The 12,565-nt window shown below is 43.7% G+C and overlaps 1 protein-coding gene across 1 annotated transcript in view; it reads right to left on the bottom strand.

Moving 5' to 3' along the window:
* LOC114314777 (uncharacterized) overlaps nucleotides 1–10,454 on the bottom strand; it is a 31,412-nt gene extending 20,958 nt beyond the window's left edge. The window contains exons 1-4 of the mRNA XM_082889387.1: nucleotides 9,030–10,454; nucleotides 8,280–8,525; nucleotides 7,596–8,183; nucleotides 6,316–6,408 (exon numbers count right to left, since the gene is read on the bottom strand). Of these exons, the coding sequence (XP_082745513.1) occupies nucleotides 6,316–6,408; nucleotides 7,596–8,183; nucleotides 8,280–8,525; nucleotides 9,030–10,454 (2,352 nt within the window). The remainder of the gene's footprint in view (nucleotides 1–6,315; nucleotides 6,409–7,595; nucleotides 8,184–8,279; nucleotides 8,526–9,029) is intronic.
* Between the last annotated feature and the right edge of the window lie 2,111 nt (nucleotides 10,455–12,565).

The following is a 12,565-nucleotide window of genomic DNA, read 5'->3' as shown; positions in this document are numbered from 1 at the left end:
TCAAGACAAAGAGACAGACTCAAAATAGAAGACTGACTCGACATCCAAGCCAAGACTTACAAAACTCGGTTTCACCGATGCTCAAAAATGCGTGCCAGACGCTTTATCCAAAAATGTACCAAATGTTGCCCGCAGGCGGTTCGCTTTACATACTCGCAGTATCTGACCCTCGAAATCCAGCAACTGAGTGGTAACGGGCTTGCCTGAGGTAGGTGGTAGGATAACCTTGTTATCAATCAAATCCTGCACTTCATAACGAAGACGGGAACACCCATCGGTACTGTGACCGGACTGTTGATGGTACGCGCAGTACAAGGTAGCATCATGAGTGGCGGGGAGATTCTTCGGGAGTGGCCGGGACTCCAAAGGCTTAAGATGCCCATTCTTCGCCAATATCAGCAATGCCCTAGACAAAGGCATGTGGAGGTCGTGAAAGACCCTGCGCCCTCGGGGCAGGTACTTTGCAGTTTGAGGATTCTTGCCAGATGCGCTGGCGAAAGGATCAGCTGGCGCTGCCTTGGCTTTTTGAACCTTCCCCGGTGCAGGGTTGGGAACTACTGGAACTGTCTGGGCATGACGGGGCCCATCCCGGTTTTCTGCCTGGCTTGAACTGCCTTTGATCGGAGTGGGGAAAGCATCATCCACAGCTTTGGTCACTATTGCAGACGTTTGTTGCTTGTTCATCCCTCTGGCCTTCAGAGCCTCGACTGCCCACAGCAGTTGCTCAATGGGGTCGGCGTCTATCTTTGCCTTGTCCTTTCCCCTGGCCTCAGCCTGATCGAGGGTCTGGGTTGATACTGGCGTGTCGTGGCTATAGCCGGAAGCCACCTCCGGCTGGCTGAGCTCTATCACAATCCGCCCCAGTAGCGGGGGCTCCTGTGGTACGAAATTCCCGGCATACGGCGCCGCTGGCGGTGAAGCCGACATTCCATAGGTGAGGTCTGCCACAGACCTTTGGAGATCGCCTATCATCCCCATTAATTCGAAAGTGGTGGGCTCACGAGCCTGGTATAACTGGGGAGCCCAGACCGGCTGCACAACGGGTGACCTGGGCGGATATGACATACTAATGGCGGCCTCATTCTGCGGAGCGGCTCCCTGCTCCAATGCAGCCGTCATAACCACAATTTCTTCTGAACTTTGTGTCGCCATAAATCTTGCCTCAGCAAGGGGAGACACTGACTGTTCTGTATCAACTCTGCAACTCTCTGAACTGAAAGAAAAACAGACAGCTTTTCAGCCCAAACTGATCAAACACGGGTGTAGCCGAACAACTGTACCCTACTGCTGATCACTGTTCCCAGAAATTACTGTTCCCGAAAACTGAACCAATACCCGCGGATAACTGATTCTCACAACTGATACTGATACTGGTGTCCCCAGGTTTAATACTCAGACTTGCAAACTGACATGTGCGTTCCCTGTAGAGCAACACTCTAAAAGCACATAGCAAGTAAAGAGAACAAAACACCCCTATGTTGGGGTAGGGTTTCCCTGTCCTATTTTGTCAGGAATTAGGGTTTCACTACGCACACAGCGGTTTCAAACAACCTAACATCGGGTGAGCAACCTGTCCTAATTTGGAATGGTCACTATGGATCCGAATATGAACTAGGTCGAATGGTCAAAAAGGGTGTCCCGGTAAAACCGGGGTTTGTGTTCCCATGCTGTCAGAGCCCATAGCCGGTCAGCCTTATGGACATGTCTTGACAAGACAAGCCTCCGGCAAACCGTTCAGGAATGGCAGATGGCAAACACTGTGTTCCTAGGCGCACCAATGCACATGCAATGCAAAGAGACACATAAGCGAAATCAAAACAGGATATCACGAGTTCGAGTCAAGCTCTCTAAATTAATCCCCAGCAGAGTCGCCAGAAACTGTAACATGTCCGCGGGGGGGGGGGGGGGAGAAACCTCGCTGCTACAGTTCGGACTCGACTTGTGTCACGGTTCTTAATCTGAACCAAAGAGTCCAAATCTGGCAAATCGTTTTGAGAAACAGATTTTTGAAAAAGTAGTGCCAAACATGGACTGCTTTGCCAGATACAGAGTCGCCACCTAAATATTTTTAAAATGGGAAAATTTAGGAAACCCTAACTCGGTGTCGAAGGCCACATGTCCGTCATCACCGGAGTTGTCTCGGCTCGGGAGCTTGGGTACAATCGGGGAAGGTCAGCTATGAGCACCCCCTTTCGCCCGGTCCGAAGACCGGCCTCTACTAACCATGATATCCGTTTTTGAAAACTTTATGTGTTCTTAAACCAATTGTTAGCCTAGAATTACTATGTTATGCGCGCAGCAAACAAGTATAGACTAGATTGCCTAATTTGAAAATAAACATTGCATATCCGTTTGGTTTGAAAATGCTTTGGAATTTGCTACTCGCAAGTAGGCTAAAATACGGATTTCAACGAGTTTTTCCAACTCAAACAATCCGGCCTTCACCCACAGGCATTCAAAACAGTTTAACACATAAGCATCTAGCCACATGTTAAGCATGCTGTCATGGTAACATTCACACTCATGCGATATGCTAAAGCGGAAATACTTACATAGTACTCCGTGCCAAAACAAAGAACTTATTAGCAAACATGCATGATCCAAGTCCATGTGAAGTGCCTAATGCGTCGCATACAAAATATTGCTAGAATAGGCTCGGCTATCCTAAACATGTCATGTGAAAATGCACAATTATCACGTATTCAGTTTGGGAATTGAAGCATTGATGCAATTAGCGTGATGTACCGAGCCTAATGCATGCAATACAAATGCATGGATACACACATGCATAGCATAAGGTATGCTAAATTAAACGTGCCCTAATCTACCATCATAAGCAGGTAAATAAAAGGGAAGAAAGACGTGAGGTTGGAAGACATACACACACTCACGCACACTTATTACAGGTTTGCCCTCGCTTGGAGGGACCGAAATAATAATACAAATTAATTAACTACACCAGCTAATTAATATTACAAATTAACTAATTTAATTAACAAATTGAATAAATTAAATAAAGCGGGAAAACGCCTCGGGAAGCGCGCCACCATGTGCAAGCTGCCTCTGTTTTCTCTCCTATGCTCCTCTGGAGGCTGTCAAAACCTCAGGGTTGCATCCCTAGGCACTGGGGAGTACCACCGGCTGAGTGGAATCATCACCGGCACTGGTATGTGTCCATCGGCACAAAATTGAGTCTGTCGACAGAGAAAAGGTTGCCGGCCGGCACCTTACACTGCCGGTCGGCAAAGAAAGTCTGCTGGACCTGCAACTCACAGCAACAGAGGGCAAAACAAGGCATGGCAGCACAATTCAAGGCATGTATGCACCAACCATGTCTCTTATCATTGTAATGACTCAAAGGGACATGTGCCTCAGTTCTCGGGCCACCAATCACGCATTTCCATGCATGATGGTCCAAGGAACCAAGCATGCAACTTTGGTTTCAAATGCATGCAAACCAATCAAACAAATTAGGCCCAATTCCTATCACCAATTCAAGGAGCAAGGCATGCATGCAAAATGCAATGCAACCTAGGCATACAAGCTAGGAATGCAACATGACATGGCAAGGCACTTATGCAGGCATACAAGCATACATATGGCAATGCAAATGGATGGCAAGATGGACTTATACATGAATTAAGCAACTCTAAAAAGGCCTAAAACAGTAGCCAAAAGTGCTAAAGAGTGAGAGCTAAATGGCATGCACACACACATGCACATAAGGACCAACACTTAAGCACAAATCAAACAACATTCAAGCACACTTGAAAGGAGGAAACATGGACAATTAGCATGCGACATGAGCCCTAAAATCATGTTATAAAATGATGCCAAATCAAGTTATAAATCAAGCCAAAACATGCAACGAATAGTCCAAGTGTTCAAGGCAAGTCAATAAGGCATTGAACTACACTTATCATGACCAAACATGGCATGCATTAAACAACTAAAAACAGATTTTTAGCATGTTAAAACAAGGCCAAAGGACTCCTTAGATGGCATCTAAGTGGCCCAAATTCAAAGGCATGCAAAGGCATCAAAACATGGAGCACGCAACACATGCTTTCAAAGTATTAAAGAGGCATGCAAGGCAATCAAACATGCATGGAAATGGGACTGAAATAGCATGTAGGATGATTCCAAATCACCAAAACAATGCAAAGATGGCATGCTACACATGCACATACTCAAGGCCAACAAGCCCAAATACAAAAGAGCTATATCAAGCATGCCAAAATCAACCCAAATGACTATGGACAGAGCTAAAACATGGCAAAATAAGCACAAAATCTTCACAAATGCAAGCCTAAAACATGCTCCAACAAAGGCTAACAACCTAGAACATGTTAAGGCACAAATAAGGCATTACATGGCAACTATGCTAAACATGCATGAAGTTCCAAAACCAATTTGAAATCATGTTATATTATAGATATATAAGCATGAAAAACAAACCAAACATGCTCAACACACACTCAAGCATAGGCCTCCTTAAGAGGTCAAAATATGCCCTTTTCAAGGACAACAAGGAGAGGGGGTGGCCCTCTCCTTCTTGGGACTTCAAAGCATCATCTTCACCACTGAAATCCCTCAAGATTTCAGTGGTGAAGAGACCTCAACACCAAAATCCCGGAGCTAGCACAAAATGGCTCAAAATGAGGCCTTTTGAGGCCTAAGGGTGGTCAACAACCCTCAAACAATGAAACACTCTTAATAAACAACAAAGAGGGCTTAAAAACAGAACTTTTATATGTTATACAATAATCACAAAAACAGCTCTAAGACTAGTAGAATATTGATGCAAGAATGGGGAAAAAAGGGACTAGAATCTCACCCTTGATGCCTTCTTAAACAAAGATGCTCCATTGGCCTCCTTGAGCTTGAATCCAACACCAAAATTTCAAAACACACTCTTTAGAACCTCAGCTCCAAGAGGAAGGTGAAACACTAGGTGTTTGTGTGCAATAGTGAGACACAAAACACCTAGTGTGCAAAATGAGAGGAAAAGAGAGATAGGTGAGTGTATCTAACCCTAACCCTAGGAAAAACCAGAGCTCTCCTCTGTCTTCTCTCCTCAAAAATGTCTAAAAGCCTCTTCTTTTGCCTTAGAGAGAGCTTCTCTCTATATGCCTCTTGTAAAGCTTACAAGACAAGCTTTGCAAGAGGGAGATCCCTCCATACACGTGTATGGAGGGGAGAAAAAGCAATACAGCTGTCCAAAAATATCTGCAAAAGCAAATGAACAGCAATCGGCCGGAAAAAAATGCCATCTTGGCCAAAAATAGTGCCGGTCGGCAACAAATAGTGCTGACCGGCAACAAAGAGTGCCGGCCGGGAAACTATATTGCCGGTGGCAGCAAAAACCAGCCGGTGGCATCTAGCCAATGCCGGTGGTGGGTGGGGATGGTCTACAAGCCTCACCCTGCCTTTCCAAGGCAAAACACAAGTGTTTGGTGCAAAACCAGACACTAAACGGTCGAGTTCGGAGATCCTGAGGCAAGGCACGCGAGCCGAGGCTTCCGGGAACTCCAAACGAACACAAACATGGATAATCACCGAGTGTTCAAACGGTGACGTCCAAGTCTTGAGGACGGTCAAAAATGGGGTGTCTACACTTGGGTTGAATTATCATGATTGTATCACCCTCAAATTCAAGAGAGGAATTATAAAAGTTAGACAAACTTACCTTGAGTTGAGATCTCCCAAAGTCTCTCTAAGTTGTTCAATCTCTAGCCTTTAGTGAAACTCCCTTCTCATCTCTGTCTATTCTTACCCTCTCTATTCTTTTCCATGAAAATGTGTTGAACTAGGTCCAAGGCTCCAAGAACACACACATATATATAAGAGCTAATAAGACAAAAGTCAATCGTTTAAACGTCCGAAATTGAAATTTCCCAAACATGCTTAATATTACCTAAAAATTATGCTGATTACAGATTTAAAATCAATTTTAGATAATTAAGCCTTGAAGGCCTCCAATTTCGATTCAAACCTTCTAATGTGACAGATACTTTTCTTGTTGAACAGATAGACATTCTTAAACATATGCTTTAAATATGGAGTTAACTTTCTTACCCTTAATTTCTCATGGAATTACACAGTAAGCATCCAAAATCACAAAATAGGATCCGAAAATATAACAAGGGACGTGTACGAGGGTCGGGTTATTACACTCTCCCCCCCTTAAATAAGTTTGTATCCCAAACTTGTTTTACCTTAGGGTAGAAATAAATGCGGATACTGATGTTGCATTTCCTCCTCTTTTTCCCTAGTTGCGTCGGTTCCGTAATGTTCCCGCCATTCCACTTTTACCATTGGGATTTCTTGGTTGCGTAATTGTTTCACTTGCCGATCCAAAATGCGGATTGGTTTTTCCTCATAAGTTAACTTATCATCTAGCTCAATCTGGTGATAATCAATAACATGGAACGGATCCGCAAGATACCCCCGAAGCATAGAGACATGAAACACATTATGTACTTGGCTCATATGTAGCGGAGGGGCAACCCGGTAAGCTACTAGACCCACCCTTTCCGAAATTTGGAAGGGACCAACGTAGCGGGGCGTTAGCTTACCCCTTTTCCCGAATCTTGGATGGCCTTTCATCGGAGTAACTTTTACAAAGACGTGACTGCCCACTTCGAATTCCAAATCTCTCCGTCGGTTATCCGCATAACCTTTTTGTCTACTTTGAGCCGTCTTTAATCTTTCCCGAACAACTTTAACTTTTTCAGTGGTTAACTGAACAATTTCAGGCCCTAGCAAGGATTATCTCCAACTTCAGCCCAACATACGGGAGAACGACACGGTCTTCCATACAAAGCTTCATAGGGTGCCATTGCAATACTTGAGTGGTAACTATTGTTGTATGCGAACTCTACCAGTGGTAAATGGGTTTCCCAACTTTCTTGAAACTCTAGCACACACATCCGAAGCATATCTTCCAGAGTTTGTATTGTTCTCTCGGATTGACCGTCAGTCTGAGGATGGAAAGTTGTGCTGAATTTTAATTCTGTACCCATGGCTTCTTGTAAACTTTGCCAGAATCTGGAAACGAACTTCGGATCCCTATCCGATATAATCGAGACCGGTACACCATGCAGTCTTACAATTTCATTCACATAAATGACCGCCAATTTATCTGCATTGTACTGAGTCTTCACCGGGAGAAAGTGGGCAGACTTAGTCAATCGGTCGACAATGACCCATATAGAATTCATACCCCGAGATGTCCGTGGTAATCCCACAACGAAATCCATGGTTAAATGTTCCCACTTCCATTCCGGGATTGGAAGGGGTTGTAATAATCCTGCTGGTCTTTGGTGCTCCGCTTTCACTTGCTGACACTGCAAACACTTAGAGACAAAGTCTACAATCTCCTTTTTCATGCTTGGCCACCAGAAATTTTGTTTCAAATCCCGGTACATTTTAGTACTTCCCGGATGCATGGAAAATCTTGAGGCGTGTGCTTCTTCCATCAATTTCCGTTTAAGTTCCAACACATTGGGGACACATACTCGGTTTTGAAATTTGAGTACCGAATCCACTAAACTGAACCCCGATTGTGGTTTGGTCTCCAACTCGTTACGTACCTTCTTTAGAACGTCATCCTCCATTTGATGTGAGTTGATATCTTCAAGCAAAGTCGGTTGAGCCATTACTGCTGCCAGTACTGTTTCCTGTCCAGGTATCTTAAATTCCACCCTCATTTTATCCAATTCATCTATCAATTCCCTTTGCTCCGTAAACAGGTTGGCCAAATCTCCCATATTTTTCCGACTAAGAGCATCCGCAACCATGTTGGCCTTACCGGGATGATAATGGATCTGTAAATCATAGTCTTTAATTAACTCTAACCACCGACGCTGCCGCATGTTCAATTCCTTCTGGGTAAAAAGGTACTTAAGGCTTTTGTGGTCGGTGTAAACTTCACAGGTAGTACCATACAAATAGTGCTTCCATATCTTTAGAGCAAAAACCACCGCCGCGAGCTCAAGATAATGCGTGGGATAATTCTTTTCATGGGGTTTAAGCTGTCGTGAAGCATAGGCAATAACCCTTCCACCTTGCATAAGCACACACCCTAATCCTTTATGAGACGCATCACTGTAAATTACAAACCCTTCGATGCCAGATGGTAAAGCTAAAACTGGAGCTGTGGTTAATTTCATCTTTAATTCCTGGAAAGCAGATTCCCACTCTTTTGACCATTCAAATGCAACTCCCTTTCGAGTCAATTGTGTAAGTGGCCCAGCAATTTTAGAAAAATCTTGAACGAATCTCCTGTAATAGCCAGCTAATCCCATAAAGCTATGCACTTCGGTCACACTGGTAGGTGTCGGCCATTTCACAATCGCCTCAACTTTGTGTGGATCAACAGAAACTCCTTCCTTTGTGATAATATGCCCCAGGAATGCCACCTCGAATAGCCAAAATTCACATTTCTTAAGCTTTGCATACAATTTCTTTTCCCTAAGGGTTTGAAGAATTAAGCGAAGATGGGTTTCATGAGCTTCCACATTCTTTGAATAAATGAGGATATCATCAATAAAGACCACCACAAATTGATCCAGATAGGACTTAAAAACGCGGTTCATCAAATCCATAAAGGCTGCTGGGGCATTAGTAACTCCAAAGGGCATAACCAAAAATTCGTAATGACCGTACCGAGTTTGAAAAGCTGTCTTCTCAACATCATCAGCCTTGACTTTTAATTGATGGTATCCAGACCGTAGGTCAATCTTAGAAAAGACCCGTGCCCCTTGAAGCTGATCAAATAGGTCATCGATTCTTGGCAACGGATACTTATTCTTGATTGTAACTTTGTTAAGTTCTCTGTAATCGATACAAAGCCGGAGTGTTCCATCCTTCTTCTTCACAAATAAAACTGGCGCACCCCACGGAGATACACTCGGGCGGATAAATCCTTTGTCCAATAAATCTTGCAACTGCATTTTCAATTCTTTCATCTCAACTGGCGACATTCTATACGGAGTCTTAGAAATGGGTTGAGTTCCCGGTGCTACTTCAATGGTAAACTCAATTTCACGATCTATTAACTGTCCTGGTAATTCTTCTAGAAAAACATCCGGAAATTCACAGACAACTGGGATCATGTCGGTATTCCTATTCACCACTTGCCCCTCTAGAACACTATATAAGTACCCCTGACACCCTTTCTGAATTAATTTACAAGCCCTTGCTGCGGAAATTAAATAAGTTGGTGAAGTCACTCCATGTCCCTGAAAGGTAGACCCTAATTGTCCCGGAGGGTGGAAACTGATTTGTTTAGTCAAACAATCTATAGTTGCACCATATTCACCTAACCAGTCCATTCCCAGAATAATATCAAAATAGGCCATATCAAGAGGCAACAGATTGGCACATACCCGGATATCCCCAAGTTGGACTTCACAAGCAGCATAGATAGAAGTACAAATCATAGGGCCTCCCAAAGGTGAAGACACACACAACATATGAGACAGTTTTTCTTCAGTTTTATCTAAATTAGGAGCAAATAGTTTCGACACAAAAGAGTGGGTGGAGCCAGAATCAAATAATACATGAGCGAAATGACCATGAATGATAAATGTACCTGACACCACCGTTGCCGCATTTTGCACATCTCCCGGAACCAATGCAAACACCCTGCCTTGTCTCGCAGTATCTTTATTATTAGTAGGTTTAACAGTTGTCTTGGTATTGGAAGTTGGTGCAGACCCCGCTGAACTTGCAGTGGTTCTATTATGGCTTTGCTGATTTCTTTGAGGGCAATCCTTGTTCAAATGACCCGTCTTGCCATACTGAAAACAGGCTCCAGACTTCCGATAGCACGTTCCACGATGCTTCTTCCCACATTCCGGACAAGTCGGTATTGAATCCTGACTAGGGGTAGAAGTATTTGAACTCCCTAAAGTCTGCTTTTTGTTTGGTGGAGTAGGTGATCCCTTTGACCATTGAGTATTTTGCCTCTTCCCTTTCCATTCCGAAATTCGACTCTGAGTAGCGAGATTCCCTTCCGCTATAACGGCTCTTTCCAACACATCAACGTAAGTAGGTAACTTCAACATGTTAACCTTATCCCGGATAGCGCTCCGTAATCCTCCTTCAAATTTACGCGCCTTCTTATAATCCGTATCCACCATATGGGGTGCAAACCGAGCTAATTCTGCAAATTGGGCTTCGTATTCAGCGACGGTTTTGTTCCCTTGCCTGAGAGTTTCGAATTCCGTTACCTTCTTATCCCGCATGCTTTGAGGGAAGTACTTGTCATAAAACAATTCCAAGAATCTGTCCCATGTCAACCGTTGGTGTACAGTTCTCGTAAGCATCCACCATCTGCGTGCCTCATCCTCAAGAGTAAAGGCAGCCAATTGCACCTTCTGAGCTTCTGTGCTGGGAAAGACTTCAAATAGCTTCTCTATCCCCAACACCCATGCTTCAGCTTTCATTGGTTCTATTCCTCCCTTAAAGGATGGTGGTTTCATCTTTTTAAACTCCTTAGTAAGGGTGATAGTCCGGTCTTCAGCATGGAAATCTTGTACTGCCGGTGGAGGTACCAGTGGTGGGGGTGGTTGTTGTGGCTGTTGCTTTTGTTGCCGTAGGGTCTCCGCTATTTCCATAATCATTCTCTCCATTCTATCCAGCCGTGCAGAAGTAGCATCTTCTGTATCTTCTGTCCTTGTCCTCCCCATTGCCTACACAATAATCATTTATACATAATAGACATATTTCCAAAAGTGTTAGCATTATCAGAGTAGACTTAACGTTGCCATCGCTCTTTCATATTCTTTCAGAATGTCATGCAAGATGCCTAAAGCTTTTCTAGACACCCTAAAGCTCAATGGATCCGTGTGTGAGATAGCAACTCGTGCTCTGATACCACTTGTCACACCCCAAACCCGCCCCTAAAAGTTCGGGCATGACCCATTCAAACACAGACATATAACCTGGTATATAGAGCATATGGGGCCTTGACGGAAGCACAAAATATTAGAAGAATACCAAAACAACAAACTCCATTGAGCTATTTCTAGCATGCCAGGATCTCATACATTACGTGCACCATAAAAGGTTGATAGAGTCCAAAACTATTCCTTAGCAGTATATAAATATACAAACACATATTCAGACCCAGCCCTATAGTCGGGCATGTAACAAAAAAAAAAAACTGTTGAAGTCATTTGCATTTAACCTTGGAAGGATAGCCAAGAAGTAAGCTAATTAACTTAATAAACTTCACAAATAGGTGGCCTCGAAAGTGCCTGGCTACGCGAAGGTTGACAAAAGAAACTGGGCGTCATGGGTTAGGATTGACCACCTGGTTGGTTGCCTACAGAAACAGACATAACAGATAGTGAGCCGGGCTCAGTGAATAGTAATACATGAATGAAACAATGCTCAACTTGAAACATGACATATATCAATACATATGGAAAAGCAGAGATCACAAAGTTAGCCTGATTCTGTATTCATTTCATAATGGCCTTAGGCCCAATCTTGAACACAACAGCTTGACATATCACATCCTTAAATCATAGTGGCTTGAAGCCCTTGAACATGGTGGCATAATGCCCTTGAACATGGTGGCACAAAGCCCTTAAACATAGTGGCACAAAGCCCTTAAACATGGTGGCACAAGGCCCTTAAGTAATTTGGCACTAAGTGTCATGACCCGAACCCGCCCCTATGGGTTAAGGACATAACCGGCCAGTAATCCTGGGATTACCTACGGCCTCAGACCAAAACAGACATATCTTGTCAGAGAAAAGGGGCCAAACGGAAGCAATAAATAAAAACTTTGTCCATAGAGCCGTGCTTATATGCACATTAACAGACCACATTTAGTTACGTTAATAACCCACAGTTCAAAAGTACAGTTTCATAGAATTCATTACAAACAGGATCATCCAAAACGAGTCAACCTATGACAGACCATTTACATGATTACATAAAGTCCCTGCCGGCAAGACAAAACATAAATACATAGCTAAAGGCAAGGGTAGGTCTCAAGAGTGAGACGCAAGGCTGACTTCCTCAAAACTCGGATTTATCCTAGCAGACTTCACTGGGGCTGGGTTTGGACTTCCCTTGGCTCACCTACAAACACATGAATGAGCGTGAGCGATAGCCCAGTGAATAATATCAAATATAGCAGTTATATAACAATATGTAGAACAACATGCTCTAAACGGCCTTGGGCCCAATTCTTACTTCTATTTAACGAATATATATAACTATACGAAATTCAAAACAAGTAACTGTAGTTCTAAACATTCTGGCCTTCGGCCCATTCGGATTTCCATTCATGGCGAAACGGCCTTCGACCCATTCACTTATGTCGAAACGGCCTTTGGCCCACTCTTTTATGTCAAAACGGCCTTTGGCCCACTCTTTCATACCAAAACGGCCTTCGGCCCACTCATTCATGTCAAAACGACCTTTGGTCCATTCATTTCCATCAAAACGACCTTTGGTCCATTCATTCTTATCGAAATGACCCTTGGTCCATTCATTTACATCAAAACGACTTTCGGTCCATTCGTTCTTATCAAACGACCTT

This window comes from Camellia sinensis, chromosome 9, assembly GCF_055761805.1.
Source record: "Camellia sinensis isolate YWXY chromosome 9, ASM5576180v1, whole genome shotgun sequence".
Taxonomy (NCBI): Eukaryota; Viridiplantae; Streptophyta; class Magnoliopsida; order Ericales; family Theaceae; genus Camellia; species Camellia sinensis.
This window is presented reverse-complemented; position numbering and strand designations above follow the sequence as displayed.